Raw genomic sequence first — 13,803 nt, forward strand, 5'->3', positions numbered from 1 at the left:
AGAGAGATTTTCAACATGCTAAAAATATTACCATTTTGGAAAGAATCTTTGTCAAGGTAGGAAACAAAACAAAAACAAATCCATGTCTTGTATAAGGGCTCCATTGCCTGTACCTTTCTGGTATTATAAAGAATTCTTGTGCACCATTTGGGGACAGCAGGTGATTCACCATATCTTATAGGTTTGTTTGGCTACAATATACAGTAGCTACATATCTCAGGTATAATTGATTTCTGTAAATCTTTTCTAGCCAAACTCTTGGAACATATCTTGTATTGTTATTACAATGCTTAGGACGGTATTTTGAATATCCTATCAGAACCAAATCTGATTAGTCCACAGCTTTAAAACCGCATCAGATATCCTGTGATGACATGTAGAAGAATGACTATTCCATAGTTTCAGGATTTGTATACCATCTGTTTGGATTATTCAAAAAACATTAAAAGAATAAATTAATTATTCTTAGTGTTTATGACTCAGAGCAATTGTCAATAACATGAAAGAATAAAGACTAGGTAATTCACAATTTCTAAATTATATTTCTTTGATTAGGTACAGTTTTACTTGTCTTGAGAAAATATTCTAGTGGAAATGAAGTTTAAATTGAGCAGTTTCTCATCTCATCAAAAGAATGTACTGTTATGCAGTACCCAATTTTAATATACTAAATCTGCACACTAGAACGTTATGCCCTTGTTCTCAAGTCAAATTTGAGATCTTCTTGTGGGAGCAAACCTTTATTATTCACAGAAAACCATGTCCCAAGTGTCAGTGTGTCTCTCCAGCCTGTCTAACCTCCACCCAGTCCTCCCACCCCAACCCCAAAAAATTTTTTCCTGACCTAGGATGGTGGACAGAAAGTTAAGAATGTTACATTCAGCTTAAATTTGATTTATAGTTTGAAATTTAAAATATTATAATATAGCATTATTTGCCATGAAAGATTGGGATTGGGGTGTTTTTTACATACTAGCAGTTCGATTCCTGATTTATTGGGTCTCACACATACAGTTTTTAGTTCTTTTTAGAGTCAACACATGAACTATGACATTTTTTTCTGTTTGGTGAATACAGAAAGAACATACTAAAGCAAAACATGATTGTCTCTTCTAAATTTGGGCGCTTAAAGTAGTAATTAATAGAAAGGAGGCAAGGCAGGAATGCATAGGAGCCAGTTAGCTCCACAGGCAACACACATCAAGCTTAATGTCCTCACCGCAACTGAATGCGATGACTGTCTAGGCAACAGGAAGATCAGGATGGAGCTCCTTTAAGGGTCCCTACTACATCTGGATTACAAGGAAATAGAAGATGGGGGGACAGACTTCTCTGAGTGGAGCCAAGTAGGGACAAGGAAATGGCCTCTGGCCCATCACATGCACCAGGAGGAGGAGAATATATTTACACACCATGCATGCCGGACAAAACTCTTACCCATCAATCACCAATCATCAGCACCCTCCTCCGACCCATGGGGTCAGAGCAGGACCACGTTTTATGATCTGCTTTGGACTTTCCCTATTCCCCTTTTTTCTTTTAGGGCTGGGAAGGAATTTTTTTCTCACCACTAGACTGGCTGAGGTGGGGGGGCGGGGGTTTGCCTTCCCCAAAAAGATCAGGGATACAGTGAGATAGATACAGAGATCAGGTCAAGATATTGCAGCTAAGTAGGTAGCAAGTGCGGTAGGTGTCCAGTGCAAGTATCCAGTACAGAGGGGATATGATTCCCCAATAAACAGGAGTTGGAAGTGGATTTAGGAGGAGGCATCCCCTAAGAAAGCCAGAAAAAAGTGCTGTGGGGCTGATAACATCTGGTATAGTCGGGAAACAACCCCTCCATTTTTCCAGGTCCCTTAGTCTTCATACATGGGGAGGGTTGTTAGGCTGATGGCAACCCTTCCAAAGAGATGGATATGATTAAGAGAAGAATTAATGATGACCTGCACTACGGAATTTATTGTTGGGTATTTCCAGGTATGTTAATTTAGTAAAGTTGTAGCCAAATTAAACCACATCTGTTGCATCTTGTTTTTCTTTTTACATTGCCTTGACGAGTCATTTTCTTGTGATTTAAGTAGGGAAGGCACAGGGGATCTCTGTAAAACTCTGTAGCCCAGGCCCAAATGCTTGTGTTTTTTAAAAAAAATAGAGTACCTAGAATCTGGATGGATAAGCTCACAGGGTGATTCTTACCTCAAAAGGTAGCAATGAATGCTAAAACTATCAAGATAGTCTTATAAAGAAACAGGAAATGAAAAGAAACCGGATCTTTGCTCTGTTTAACAGCAATGATCTGATTGCTCAACTGTTATTGGCTCTCTTATGGGGATAAAAGTCACTTTGAATTTCCTCTCTCTACTTTCTGGTAAGAGGTAATATAACGCAATGTCTGGGCTCACCCAAGCACTGTAAAACTCCTGTTACCTATTAAACTTAGGCATTTCTACTAATGATTGTGGCCTAAATTTTCAACAATAGAAACTTAAAGCTAGGCTCCCCAAGTCTATACTTAGGCACCTACGGGTGGGATTTTCAAAAGCACCTAAGTGACTTGGCAGCACAAGTCTCATTGACATCAATTTTCCCTCCCTCATGTCTTTTCCTACCTGACATGTTTTCCCTGCCACTGTTTTTACAGAAATAGGCCTCAATCATGCAATCTGATCCATTTACAGGAACCCGTACCCCTGAGACTCCACGTGGGCATGCTCATGAATCAGATTGCCACAGCTGTATTTAAATATTTTGGAATGAAATATGAAGGTTTGTAGAATTTTAATAAACTAAACAAAGACGTATCTATTGAAAAACTTCCAAGTTTACAAAATTGTCCATTAGTAAAAAATACAAATTATTAACAAAAATCATACCATGAGAAACACACGAGACAATTATACATATTTTCTGTGAAAAATGAATGCGTCTCAATTGTATTTTATAGACGCATTATCTAATCTTTGCTTACTTTCCATGCTCTGTACTTTTTTGTAGTTTTTTTGGTCTTATTCACTTTTTGTTTGTACAATGCCAAACCCACCTATAGCACTATATGAAAAACCATGCACACAAATGTTATCAAACACAAGAAGAATACAAAAAGCTAATGGAGGAGAAGGGAAGAAATAAGGGAAGCCAGTGTGTGAGATTTAACCAGCTGACCCATATCCAAACCTTATTATAGATATTGTTGGGGGAGATACATTAGTTGTGATAGTAACACAAATATGTTGATAATCAGCCACACATTCCCCATGTATAGCTCTAAGAAGGGTTACTGAAATTAATAATGAATCTACATCCCATTTGCTCTTCTCAAAAGACTTTTTTCAATTTTGCTACAGTTTTTGTAGTAGGGAATAATTTATGTTTAACCAACTATAACTGGAATTTCTTTAGCTTTTCAAAACAGGTTGAGCTGTTTCACGAGAAGATGAACAAACACAAAAATGTTTTTCAGACTACATGAATACATGAAGTATAACCCAGAACACAAGTGAAGACGTGTGGAGTTACAGCAGAATTTTGGAGTGAAATTAATAGATTCTAGGACTTTATACCAAAAGATTTTATTGAGCACGCTCTAACCATGTACACCTTTATGTGTCCTTAAATAGTCGTTTAATTCTTGTGTGTGAGGCCAGTTGACTAGTCTGCTCAGCTCAGGGTTGCTTAACAGTTCCCAACCTACATGAAAGAAAGCAGCATCCAGACAACATCAATGATTCTCTCCTGTAAAGGCCCACACAATTTGAAAGGGCTTTCCTCAGCCCATGCTCAAACTGTATACAGCTCTCGAATACTTCAGGAGAGTCCAAAGCGTGAAGATGGCCATTTCCTCAGCCAAACCTCCAAATTGTACAAACAGCAGCTTTTTTTCAACCAAGTTCCAAGTCCATAAAAGACAACTTTCTACATCCAAATCCCTCTCCAAAAAGTTAAAATGGAACGGTGACCCATGGCCTCCATCCAGTCCAGCTCAGCTCTCTTCTCCCCAGGAAGCAAGGCAATTCATTCAGCAGCTCTTCCCCAGAACATATAGTTAGGTCATAGATCTCAGCAACACCTTTCCTATATCTAGTCTTCACAAGACAGCAGGGGTGGAAGCAGGGGTGAGAAATCCCAACTTCTTTATGCTTCCCTCTCAGTGAGCCCCAGATGAAGGACTCTCCCCTCCTCAATCAGCAGCTCTAATTATGTCTCCAAGATAGTGCCAGCTTTTCCTTTTGAGGTCTGTGAACCCTTTCCTAGCATTATGTGGGGTACACATAACAAATAATAGATATAATTATTCTATATTACATTAATATCTAGAGGCCCCAACCAAGATCAGGGCCCCATTTGCTAGGTACCATACAAACTGAACTGGATTGGCACCTTGCAATCCAGCTTGAATAAGGAGCAGTACCATAGCCTTGTTCCCCAGAAGCAGGGCAGGGACTAAACTGGGACTTAAGAGTCACAATTCAGTCCTGCTTCCCCTTTGCTCTAAGGGCATAAGGAAGCTCCTGTCACTCCCTTACTCCCCTGTGGAACCGTGGAGCTGGGCTCATGACTGCATTGTAAGAGACAGTCCCTGCCACAAAGAGCTTACAGTCTATATACACGAGTCAAAGAGAACGCTATCCCCATTTTCTAGGTAAGGGAATGAAGGCAGAAAGACTACACCTACCCCTGTCAATTTGCAAATATGTGTTTCAAATGTGTTTCAAATACTTATTTTATAAATTCTTGATGGTGGCATATATAAATGTAAGATTTTGGAACTGGATCATTCTGGTGCAGAGCTTCATCAACTCTTCATGGATTTTTTTTAAGATTCCCTTCTAGTGTATAAGAGACAGATTTTAGTCTTTGGGGCAAAGCATCTACAAACTTGAGCATAAGTCCTGAGAGGAGATCAAGTTTGTAAACTTTACTCTACACAATGAGATCATCTGAGAGTAAAGCAATTTCTTGTGCCAGAAGGTTGAGACTTTGGAACTTAGCGTTATGCAGCACTTCTGCATGAAAAATTCTCTTGCTTAATGTTTGTATTGTTCATATTTTAATCACATCACCTAATATATGGTTTAAAGGGTCCAGCAAGTTAAGTTATACAAAGAGAAGCCTTCTATACCCTTTAGCATGTGCCCATGAGATTCACGAGGGGTTCCATTTATAATGTTGGCTGTAGGGTTGTTAACTTATTATTGTGTTCCATTATTTTACACGTAATCAGATTTTTTTTTTTTTTTTTTTTTTTACAGAAACAGATTACTGTAAAACTACTTTTCAAAATGTGGAATTGATGAGTAATCTGGGTTTTTTGGGTTTGGATATGTGACCCTTGCCAAACCACTCTTAGGTTCTGGCCTAAGTATTCCAGAACAGAGAAAGTCCAGCTTAGATCAGCAATCCACACTTGGCAGCAGGCTGACATCTTTGATTATTGCAGCCTGGACTTCAAACTTGCAACTCCTCACAAACAATTCTGGGAGCTCTCCAGGAAAGGGTTGGTGAAGAATTGCAATTTAATCATTGCCAGTACAAATATCCTCCAGTTTTGGACGGATGAATACAGAACAGGCCAAAAAGTCTAATATTCAAGGAAATTCATGTACGCACCAAAAAAACCTTTTGTCAACCTCATTGTCAAATTCAAGATGAGGAATTCTTCCAGTTTGACTGATATGGATTCATCCACGCATAGTGAAGAAATCTTTCAGCTCCTCAGGAAAAGGAATAAAAGCCTTTGTGTGCTCAAGTAACCCATGTTTCTTACCCCAATTTATTTATTTTTTTAAAATCATACCACCACTCTTATTTCCACTGCTAATTAGTCATATTTAGCACTAGTGGCAGGGTGCAGACACCCTTGAGAAACTGGCTTACTGATGCCCAACCTGAGAGTTTGTTTTTGTGTGTTTTTCAAAGGAGTCACAGACTATCATTGTTTTTAAAGTTACATGCCTTTGTATCAAGAAAAGAAACTCATATCAATTTGAAGCAGAATTTAGACATATAAATACTAATCACCAACATGATTGGAAAAATGAAGTAAAAGGTGACTTATGAGTTCTAATTTGGGAAGGAAGGTCACATTCTGAATAATATGGTAAAAGCAGTCAATAATATTACTTCTACAGAAATACAGTAACACGTAAGAGATTACACTCAAAGTAACTATCAACATTATTTGGCTGCTTGATGTCATGACATCTGGATATTGGACTGTGCATACTTTAAGACAATGATACGCAGACTAAGGGTTGTGAGCCGCAAGTGGCTCTTTAATGTGCCTCCTCTGGCTCCTTGCAGCACGTGATGTGATATTAAAACACTGATTTAATTATCAGCCAGTCTAAGTTATTAGAGAGAGAAACTAAATATTTCATGTCATATGGTTTAAATTCAAAAATATAGTACTATAATAAACGAAACATTGAATTCACAATACTGTGGCTTTTTTGGGTAACGCTGATGGCTAATTTGGCTCCCGAATCACTGAGGTCTGAATATGACTGCTTTAATGGAAAACAAACATTCTCTGAAGCAATATTTGTAGCTTGTCTCAGTGGAACGCTAGGCAGAAATTGTTTTTTATTAGACCGTAAGGGAAGTTTAAAAATTACAAGCCAAATTATACCAGCATATCACTCCGGATAAAGTAGAACTTCAGCGTTACGAACACCCCAGAAATGGAGGTTGTTCATAACTCTGAAACGTTCGTAACTCTGAACAAAACATTATGGTTCTTCCAAAAGTTTACAACTGAACATTGACTTAATACAGCTTTGAAACTTGACTATGCAGAAGGAAAATGCTGCTTTCCTTTTTTTTTTTTTTAGTAGTTTACGTTTAACACAGTACTGTACTGTATTTGCTTTTTTGTACTTGTGTCTCTCTGCTGCTGGCTGACTGCATACTTCCGGTTTCAAATGAGGTGTGTGGTTGATTGGTCAGTTTGTAACTCTGAGGTTCTACTGTACTCTCTCTCCTGTGTCAGTTAGCTATTGGCTTCAAACCCCCTCACAACACACACTCACAATCTTCTCTGTAGCTGTCCTCCATGCTTCCCCTCTTCCCTTCCTTTCCTCTTCTCTCATCTTATTTGGCTTACTCCCCTTCCTTCTACTTCCCCCTCCCTTCCTTGCTCTCCATTTAGCTAACTCTTAACAAAACCCCACAGAATTTTTTTTTTTAAATTAAGGAAATTGCATGAGATTTGCAAGCAATCACTGTGTTCCCTCTGTATGTTACAACCTTTCCTCTACCCTGAGTCAATCTTGTCTATTTAGATTGCAAGCTCTTCGGTGTAGGGACTTCTTACTCTATATTTACATATTGCCTAATAAAATGGTTCTTGGCTGGCCCCTGGGCACTACAGTACAAATAAACTATAGCAATATTTACTCCGTGTAAGCAAGGGGCACAAAGTTTGCCCAGGAAAGGTCTAGGTTTGGGGCGGGGAATTCGCTAGCCCATTAAAAATGTGAATGTACTTCTAGCTCTATAATATAGAAGAGTTGGATCTATAAATCCTTCACCACAGAGCAGTCTCTCTGAGTGGCATCTATCCAGTGAAAATTAATGAGATTCACTATTCATGGACAACTTGTAAAAGCCGGAGTCCAGTTTTGTATATTTGATGTCATATATTCAGTGATTCCTCATTTGCTTAGAGCAGCAAACATAACCCCACAAGCAAATATAAATAGGATATCCCTAGGCATGTTTAAAATACATTTCCAAAATATGACCTCTTATTCCCAAATTAAGTTCCTTGTGCCAACCCTCCTCCCATTTTAAATTAAGAAAGAATGCTAGGACAAAAAGGAAAACCCACTTTAGCAAAAGGAAATATACTTCCCTGTAATTAAAACTCAGTAAATGCAGAACTTTGAGACACCAAAAAACAAAAAAACTCCCTGTGAGAGCTGGAATTGTATTAGCTTTTTTAAGTCTGAAAAGTAACTGACAAGAGACATAATATTCTGGGTATACACTAGGGTCTTATGATAGTGACTCCTCCAAAAGTTCTAACTTTTTGAATTCTAGTCATGTGTTGAATCTCACATCTGTGGCTAGAAACCCAGGAGTGGGAATCTGTAGGGATTACTTCCAGAGAAATACAGTTGCAGTTTGTTTTTAGCAGCTCTCTTATCTTTTATACCAAATATATAATGGCATGTGCAGTGAAATTATTTTTTAAAACAAAATGAATGTTCATAGAATATTTATATACAGAGTTTACGGGTAATATGTATTTCAAGATAAAAGTTAATATATATTCTGATTTTATTCTTACAAGAGAGCATTAGATTTCATTCAAATTTATTTTGTGATAAGGAACTTCATGTAAATGGATTCTATCTTACTGGCAGGGGTATTTTATATCGTCCTTGGGGCAGGGATCATCTTTTTGTTCTGTGTTTGTACAGCACCTAGCACTGTGGGGGTCCTAGTCTATGAATAGTGCCGTTAGGCACACAATAACAAAAGCATATTACAATATAGTGATAATCTAAGTCAGGGGTAGCCAACCTATGGCACAGGTGCCAAAGGTGGCATGCGAGCTGATTTTCAGTGGCACTCACAGTCCCCGGGTCCTGGCCGCTCTGCATTTTAATTTAATTTTAAATGAAGCTTCTTAAACACTTTAAAAACCTTATTTACTTTACATACAACAATAGTTTAGTTATATATTATAGACTTATAGGAAGAGACCTTCTAAAAATGTTAAAATGTATTACTGGCACACGAAACCTTAAATTAGAGTGAATAAATGACCACTTCTGAAAGGTTGCTGACCCCTAAGTGTTTCCAAAAGATAACAAAACTCCAATTCAAAAAGCAAAGAAACCTCTAGTTTTGTGAGGACTGGCCACAAGCACAATGAGAGTAACATTTTGTCTGGGGTGGGCTACACTTCATGACTCAACAGTATTTCTGTCCCAAATCACTAACTAATTACCATGGACAGAATTATATGCATCCCCAAATGGAGGTGGAAGGATTATGCAGAGAAAAATAAATAATTATAATCCAAAACTTATTCTCCATCAACATAATGGAGATGTCTCCATCAACATGAAGCATTCAGTTGCTTCAGTGAATGAGAGCTTGAAGCTGGGGGTTCAGGTATCAGACCAACAGAGGTCAAAGCACAATACATCTATTATTCAAGCACATACATTAAACCACTAAAAATGTGGAAGGCTTAGCATTAATACTCCATGCCATGCTGGAGAGCCAAATTTAACTTCTGCTTTGTCACTCGGATATTGGCATTCTGCTAAACAGCAGAATCTCCAGATGCTATAGGAGCCACACTGATGAGCACAAGCAAGTTCTACTCAGCAGATTACAACCAGAAAGTGGGGCAATGATTGTGGGAGAGGAAAGGCAGGGGAAATGTAGCAGAAATGAATACTCCAGCTTTGTTCAGGAATGGGGAGAATCTCCATTCCCAGGGAGAGGAAGGATAGTAATGGGAAGGACAAATAAAACAATGTTTTCTTTACCTAAGAGGTGGATCTCAGTTACCAACACTTTTGGTCACATTGCATTTTCAAACTGATAATGAAGATCAAATACTGTTGACATTTTTGTCAATAGCGAGAACATAAACAGCTAAGATCACAGCCATATAACACCACACACCATGAATGTATTGATTCTCTTTTGAATAAAGGAACAGAGCTCATTAGTAAATTGCTTTTACTGAAAAACTGCAGGCAGGCAAGTCCTCAAATTATAAATCGGAAGCAGTCTGAAGTTTCTCTTTCAAAATATAGGCTACAGAGCAAGTACATTTTTAGTCAGTTTTAAGGTAGGTCAAAATTTGGGCGTACATAGGTTGACATCTGCTTTAAATCAATGACTAAAAAGAATCTCCAAGGATTTGAGCTGATGGAAAAAGTAGATAATAAAGTATATACAGGGTGCATATATGCAAGCTCACTAATTATGTCTTTTCTAGTTATACAATTTGTCTAATTTTCCCAGTGGATTCAAGCTGGTTAAATTTTTCTGCTGTTCCTGGAAAGGAGTCTAGGACATATTATGCCTAACAGCAAACCAACTCCTCTAAGGTCTCAAACTGTACACTCATGATGACTGATCTGATTTTTGCTTAGCCTCTGATTCTTCTTTAGCTGTCCAGAAGAATCTCTGAAAGAATTACTACTGAGATCATTTCCCCTCTATGAATTTATAACTTTGCAACAAATGTTGAAGTAGGCTCATATTGCACATAAGATGGAATCTGTTAGCATCAAAGTATTTACCCACAGCTACACCCTGTTGGTCCTAAAGAGAAAGGTTGTGCTTCACCAGGGTGCAAAGGACAATTTCTATTCTGACCTCCAGAATATTTAACAGTAAGAAAGAAAGCTGAAGAATTCAAGAGTTCCACGTGCTGAAAGATCTAGTTTCAAACTGTATGACGACTGGATGTTATGCGAGTTTGGAGACTGGCATTTTCGTTGTCCTGCTGAGGTCAAATTACCCAATACATTTTGGGTTTCTGCTCCACAACATTTTTTTTTTTTTTTTAATACTTGTCAAGGTGTTAATTACACACAATGGTCTGATTTAAGTAATAACATGATGGACTGTGCTTTCATCAGTTAATACACAGACCTTGGCTCTGGATAGTCAAAGTACAGCAGAGTACCAGAAGGAGGGTGTTTATAGGCCAACAAATGCACAAAATGAAGTATTACTAAATGGATCTATAAAACATTACTAAGACTTAATGTTTATTAAATATTAATCTACCAAAGATGATTATTCGAATGTAGTTTGTTTATTTGATACAACTAGAGACTGAAAAGTTCTAAAATTGAGTGAGGATACAAACAAAAATGCCACTTTTTGAGCCTCTTGGGGTTGAACTTGCTGATGGATTAGTACTCTGAAGAGGGAACCAAGGGCTCATCTACACAAATTGCTCCAGAGGCACAGCTGCGCCATTGTAGCACTTCAATGTAGACACTACCGACACCAATGGGAGAGGTTCTCCCATCAGCGTAGGTATTCCACTTTCCCAAGAGGCTAGATCGACCAAAGAATTCTTCCGAATTAGCACCATCTGCACCAGGTCAGGCTGGCTTAACTATATCCCTCAGAGGTGTGGATTTTCCACACTCCTAAGCAACATAGCTGGGTCAATCAAGCATTTTAGCATACACTAGACCCAAAATTTCACCTCAATGAGTATTCCAATAGATCCTATAAATTAAACTTTGGGATAACAGTAATACTGCAGCAGATTCCTGGGGAGGTGGCAGAAGACAAATCTCCTTACTACCCCCACCAGGAATCTGTTGCAAGTTAATGTTGTAGAGTCTGTACAATCCCTTCCTACTTTAGCTAGTGAGCAAATACCTGTGGATTTTTGGCATCAAGCCTCTGTCTAATTCTGCAAGAGGGGAACAAGGGACCTCACCTTCTTTCCTGATGGAAGAATTAAGAAAAAACTGCAAGGAGAAGCTTATAGAGTTTTCATACCCATGCACAAGATGCTCCCACATAAGGCACCAGATGGGTCTTTGTCTTTTTGACTTTCAATGACACTTAGGCTTCTAAATGCTTAAATTTCCTTTGAATATGGGACTTAGGGACTTTTGAAAATTTTACCATCTTGACCCCAATATATTTATGTGGGCAGGGAGGTGTCACATTATAGTTACTAGGGATATACAGTAGAACCTCAGCGTTACAAACACCTCAGGAATGGAGGTGGTTCGTAACTCTGAAAAAACATTATGGTTGTTCTTTCAAAAGGTTACAACTGAACATTGACTTAATACAGCTTTGAAACTTTACTATGCAGAAGAAAAATGCTGCTTTTAACCATCTTAATTTAAACGAAACGAGCATAGAAAGTTTCCTTACTTTGTCAAATCATTTTTTAACCCCCGCCCCCTTTTTTTTAATTTTTTTTTTTAGCTAGTTTACATCTAACAAGTACTGGTTTTTTTTAGTCTCTGCTGCCTGATTGTATACTTCAGGTTCCAAATGAGGTGTGGGGTTGACTGCTTAGTTCATAACTCTGATGTTCGTAACTCTGAGGTTCTACTGTATGTATAAGATCACAGATACCGTGTTGAATTATCATCATTCTCCCACCTAAAAACTCCAATTGTGTAAACATTAAAGAAAATACGGCCTTCACACTTATCTGTTGCCTTCGGGTTTTCAGAAAAAAAAAATTAAATCCAATAGTGTCATTAGAAAAAAGTGAACCCAGATGCTAGCAAAACTAGCAAAGGACAGTAAAACATTTCTGCAACATACCATCCATCCTAAAAACAAAGTGATGATATCACGAATTAATTGTTGGCATTTAGCCAGCTTGCAGCCAACTGGCATTAATTCTTAGCCAGCAATTTGAACAATTCTAAATTATTATAAATTCTGCAATAAGCAGCTGTTTCAAGATTTCTGTAAGATGCACTACATACCTCTTCCGATTCATTTGTAGGTGTTTGGGAATCAGCGACCTCCCCCAATTCCTCTTCAGCTACATATTCTTCCTGTTCTTGTTGTTCATTATATGACTGTATATAATCTTCATCCTAAAACAATTATAAAAGGAAGTTACAAGGAAGAGCCACATGTGTAAAAGTTCAGAACTATACATGTACAGATTATAGCAATTGAAAACAGGCTTCATCAAAATCCAGGCTATTACTGTGATTTTCTATTACACATGGCAGTTAATCTAGCAGGGTTTTTAGGACAGTTGTGGGTTTCAGAGTGGTAGCCGTGTTAGTCTCTATCAGCAAAAACAACAAGGAGTCCTTGTGGCACCTTAGAGACTAACAAATTTATTTGGGCATAAGCTTTTGTGGACTAGAACCCACTTCATCAGATGCATGGAGTGGGTTCTAGCCCACGAAAGCTTATGCCCAAATAAATTTGTTAGTCTCTAAGGTGCCACAAGGACTCCTCGTTGTTAGGAGAGTTGTAGTGCCTTTAATGCTACTGACAATATTATATTAACACCATTGTACAGCAACACAGATAACTAATATGGTGTGATCCCGCTGTTGCCACAACAAATAACCCATTAATTTCAGTGGGATGAGGATCACGCCCTTAGATTTTAAAAATTCTTTGGAGGGAAATCTGGAATATTTGCTTGTCTGAAGTGCCATCTGCCCCATGGCACTATATTGACAATATCCATCTTTATTTTAAAAATGAAAAAATAAAATATTACATTATTCTTTAAAAAGTTGTTCTACTAATTGTATATAGCTATTATTCATTTCTATGTAAGTGTTGTCTAAAAGGCCCAAACAAGGATCAAGCACCTATTATGCTAGATGCTGTACAAACATGAATAAAAAAAGAGAGCGAAGGACTTTCAGAATATGTCAGCCGATATTTTAAGCAGATTTTTTCCTTACTAAATGAATGAAGTTTAAACTGTGATTATGTAATATACTCACTTGCAATTAAAATCAGTACATGCTCTTCTGTATGCTGCTTAAAAGATATCAAATTATGCTTGTGACATTTTCTGAACTAACCTCCAATCTCTTTATTCAGATTTAGACAGTTCTCAGTTACAAAAAGGATGAATGAGCAGGACATCAATCACTTTGGAATATTAGCACCTTAAAGATGTCTTTAGCAGGTCAATAATCTTTTCACCTTGGAAGGACTTTATCAGATCTTGTCTAAAGCCTGGATAAAAGCTTTTGCATTAAGTACTTCTAACAATTGGCAGTGTATCTCCACCACACAAAGCTGTTTTCTTCCTTAAGGATACAACCCTCAAGGTCATGGTTCTCAACTGCCTTCCAG

General features: G+C 37.9%; 1 protein-coding gene across 4 annotated transcripts in view; it reads right to left on the minus strand.

Moving 5' to 3' along the window:
* Positions 1–13,803, minus strand: part of RBM33 (RNA binding motif protein 33) — a 149,565-nt gene that overhangs the window by 105,986 nt on the left and 29,776 nt on the right. For all 4 annotated transcript variants that reach the window (XM_077808377.1, XM_077808376.1, XM_077808379.1 and 1 more), the window contains exon 6: positions 12,453–12,566. In XM_077808377.1, the coding sequence (XP_077664503.1) occupies positions 12,453–12,566 (114 nt within the window). The remainder of the gene's footprint in view (positions 1–12,452; positions 12,567–13,803) is intronic.

The sequence above is a fragment of the Eretmochelys imbricata genome, chromosome 2, assembly GCF_965152235.1.
Source record: "Eretmochelys imbricata isolate rEreImb1 chromosome 2, rEreImb1.hap1, whole genome shotgun sequence".
Lineage (NCBI taxonomy): Eukaryota > Metazoa > Chordata > Testudines > Cheloniidae > Eretmochelys > Eretmochelys imbricata.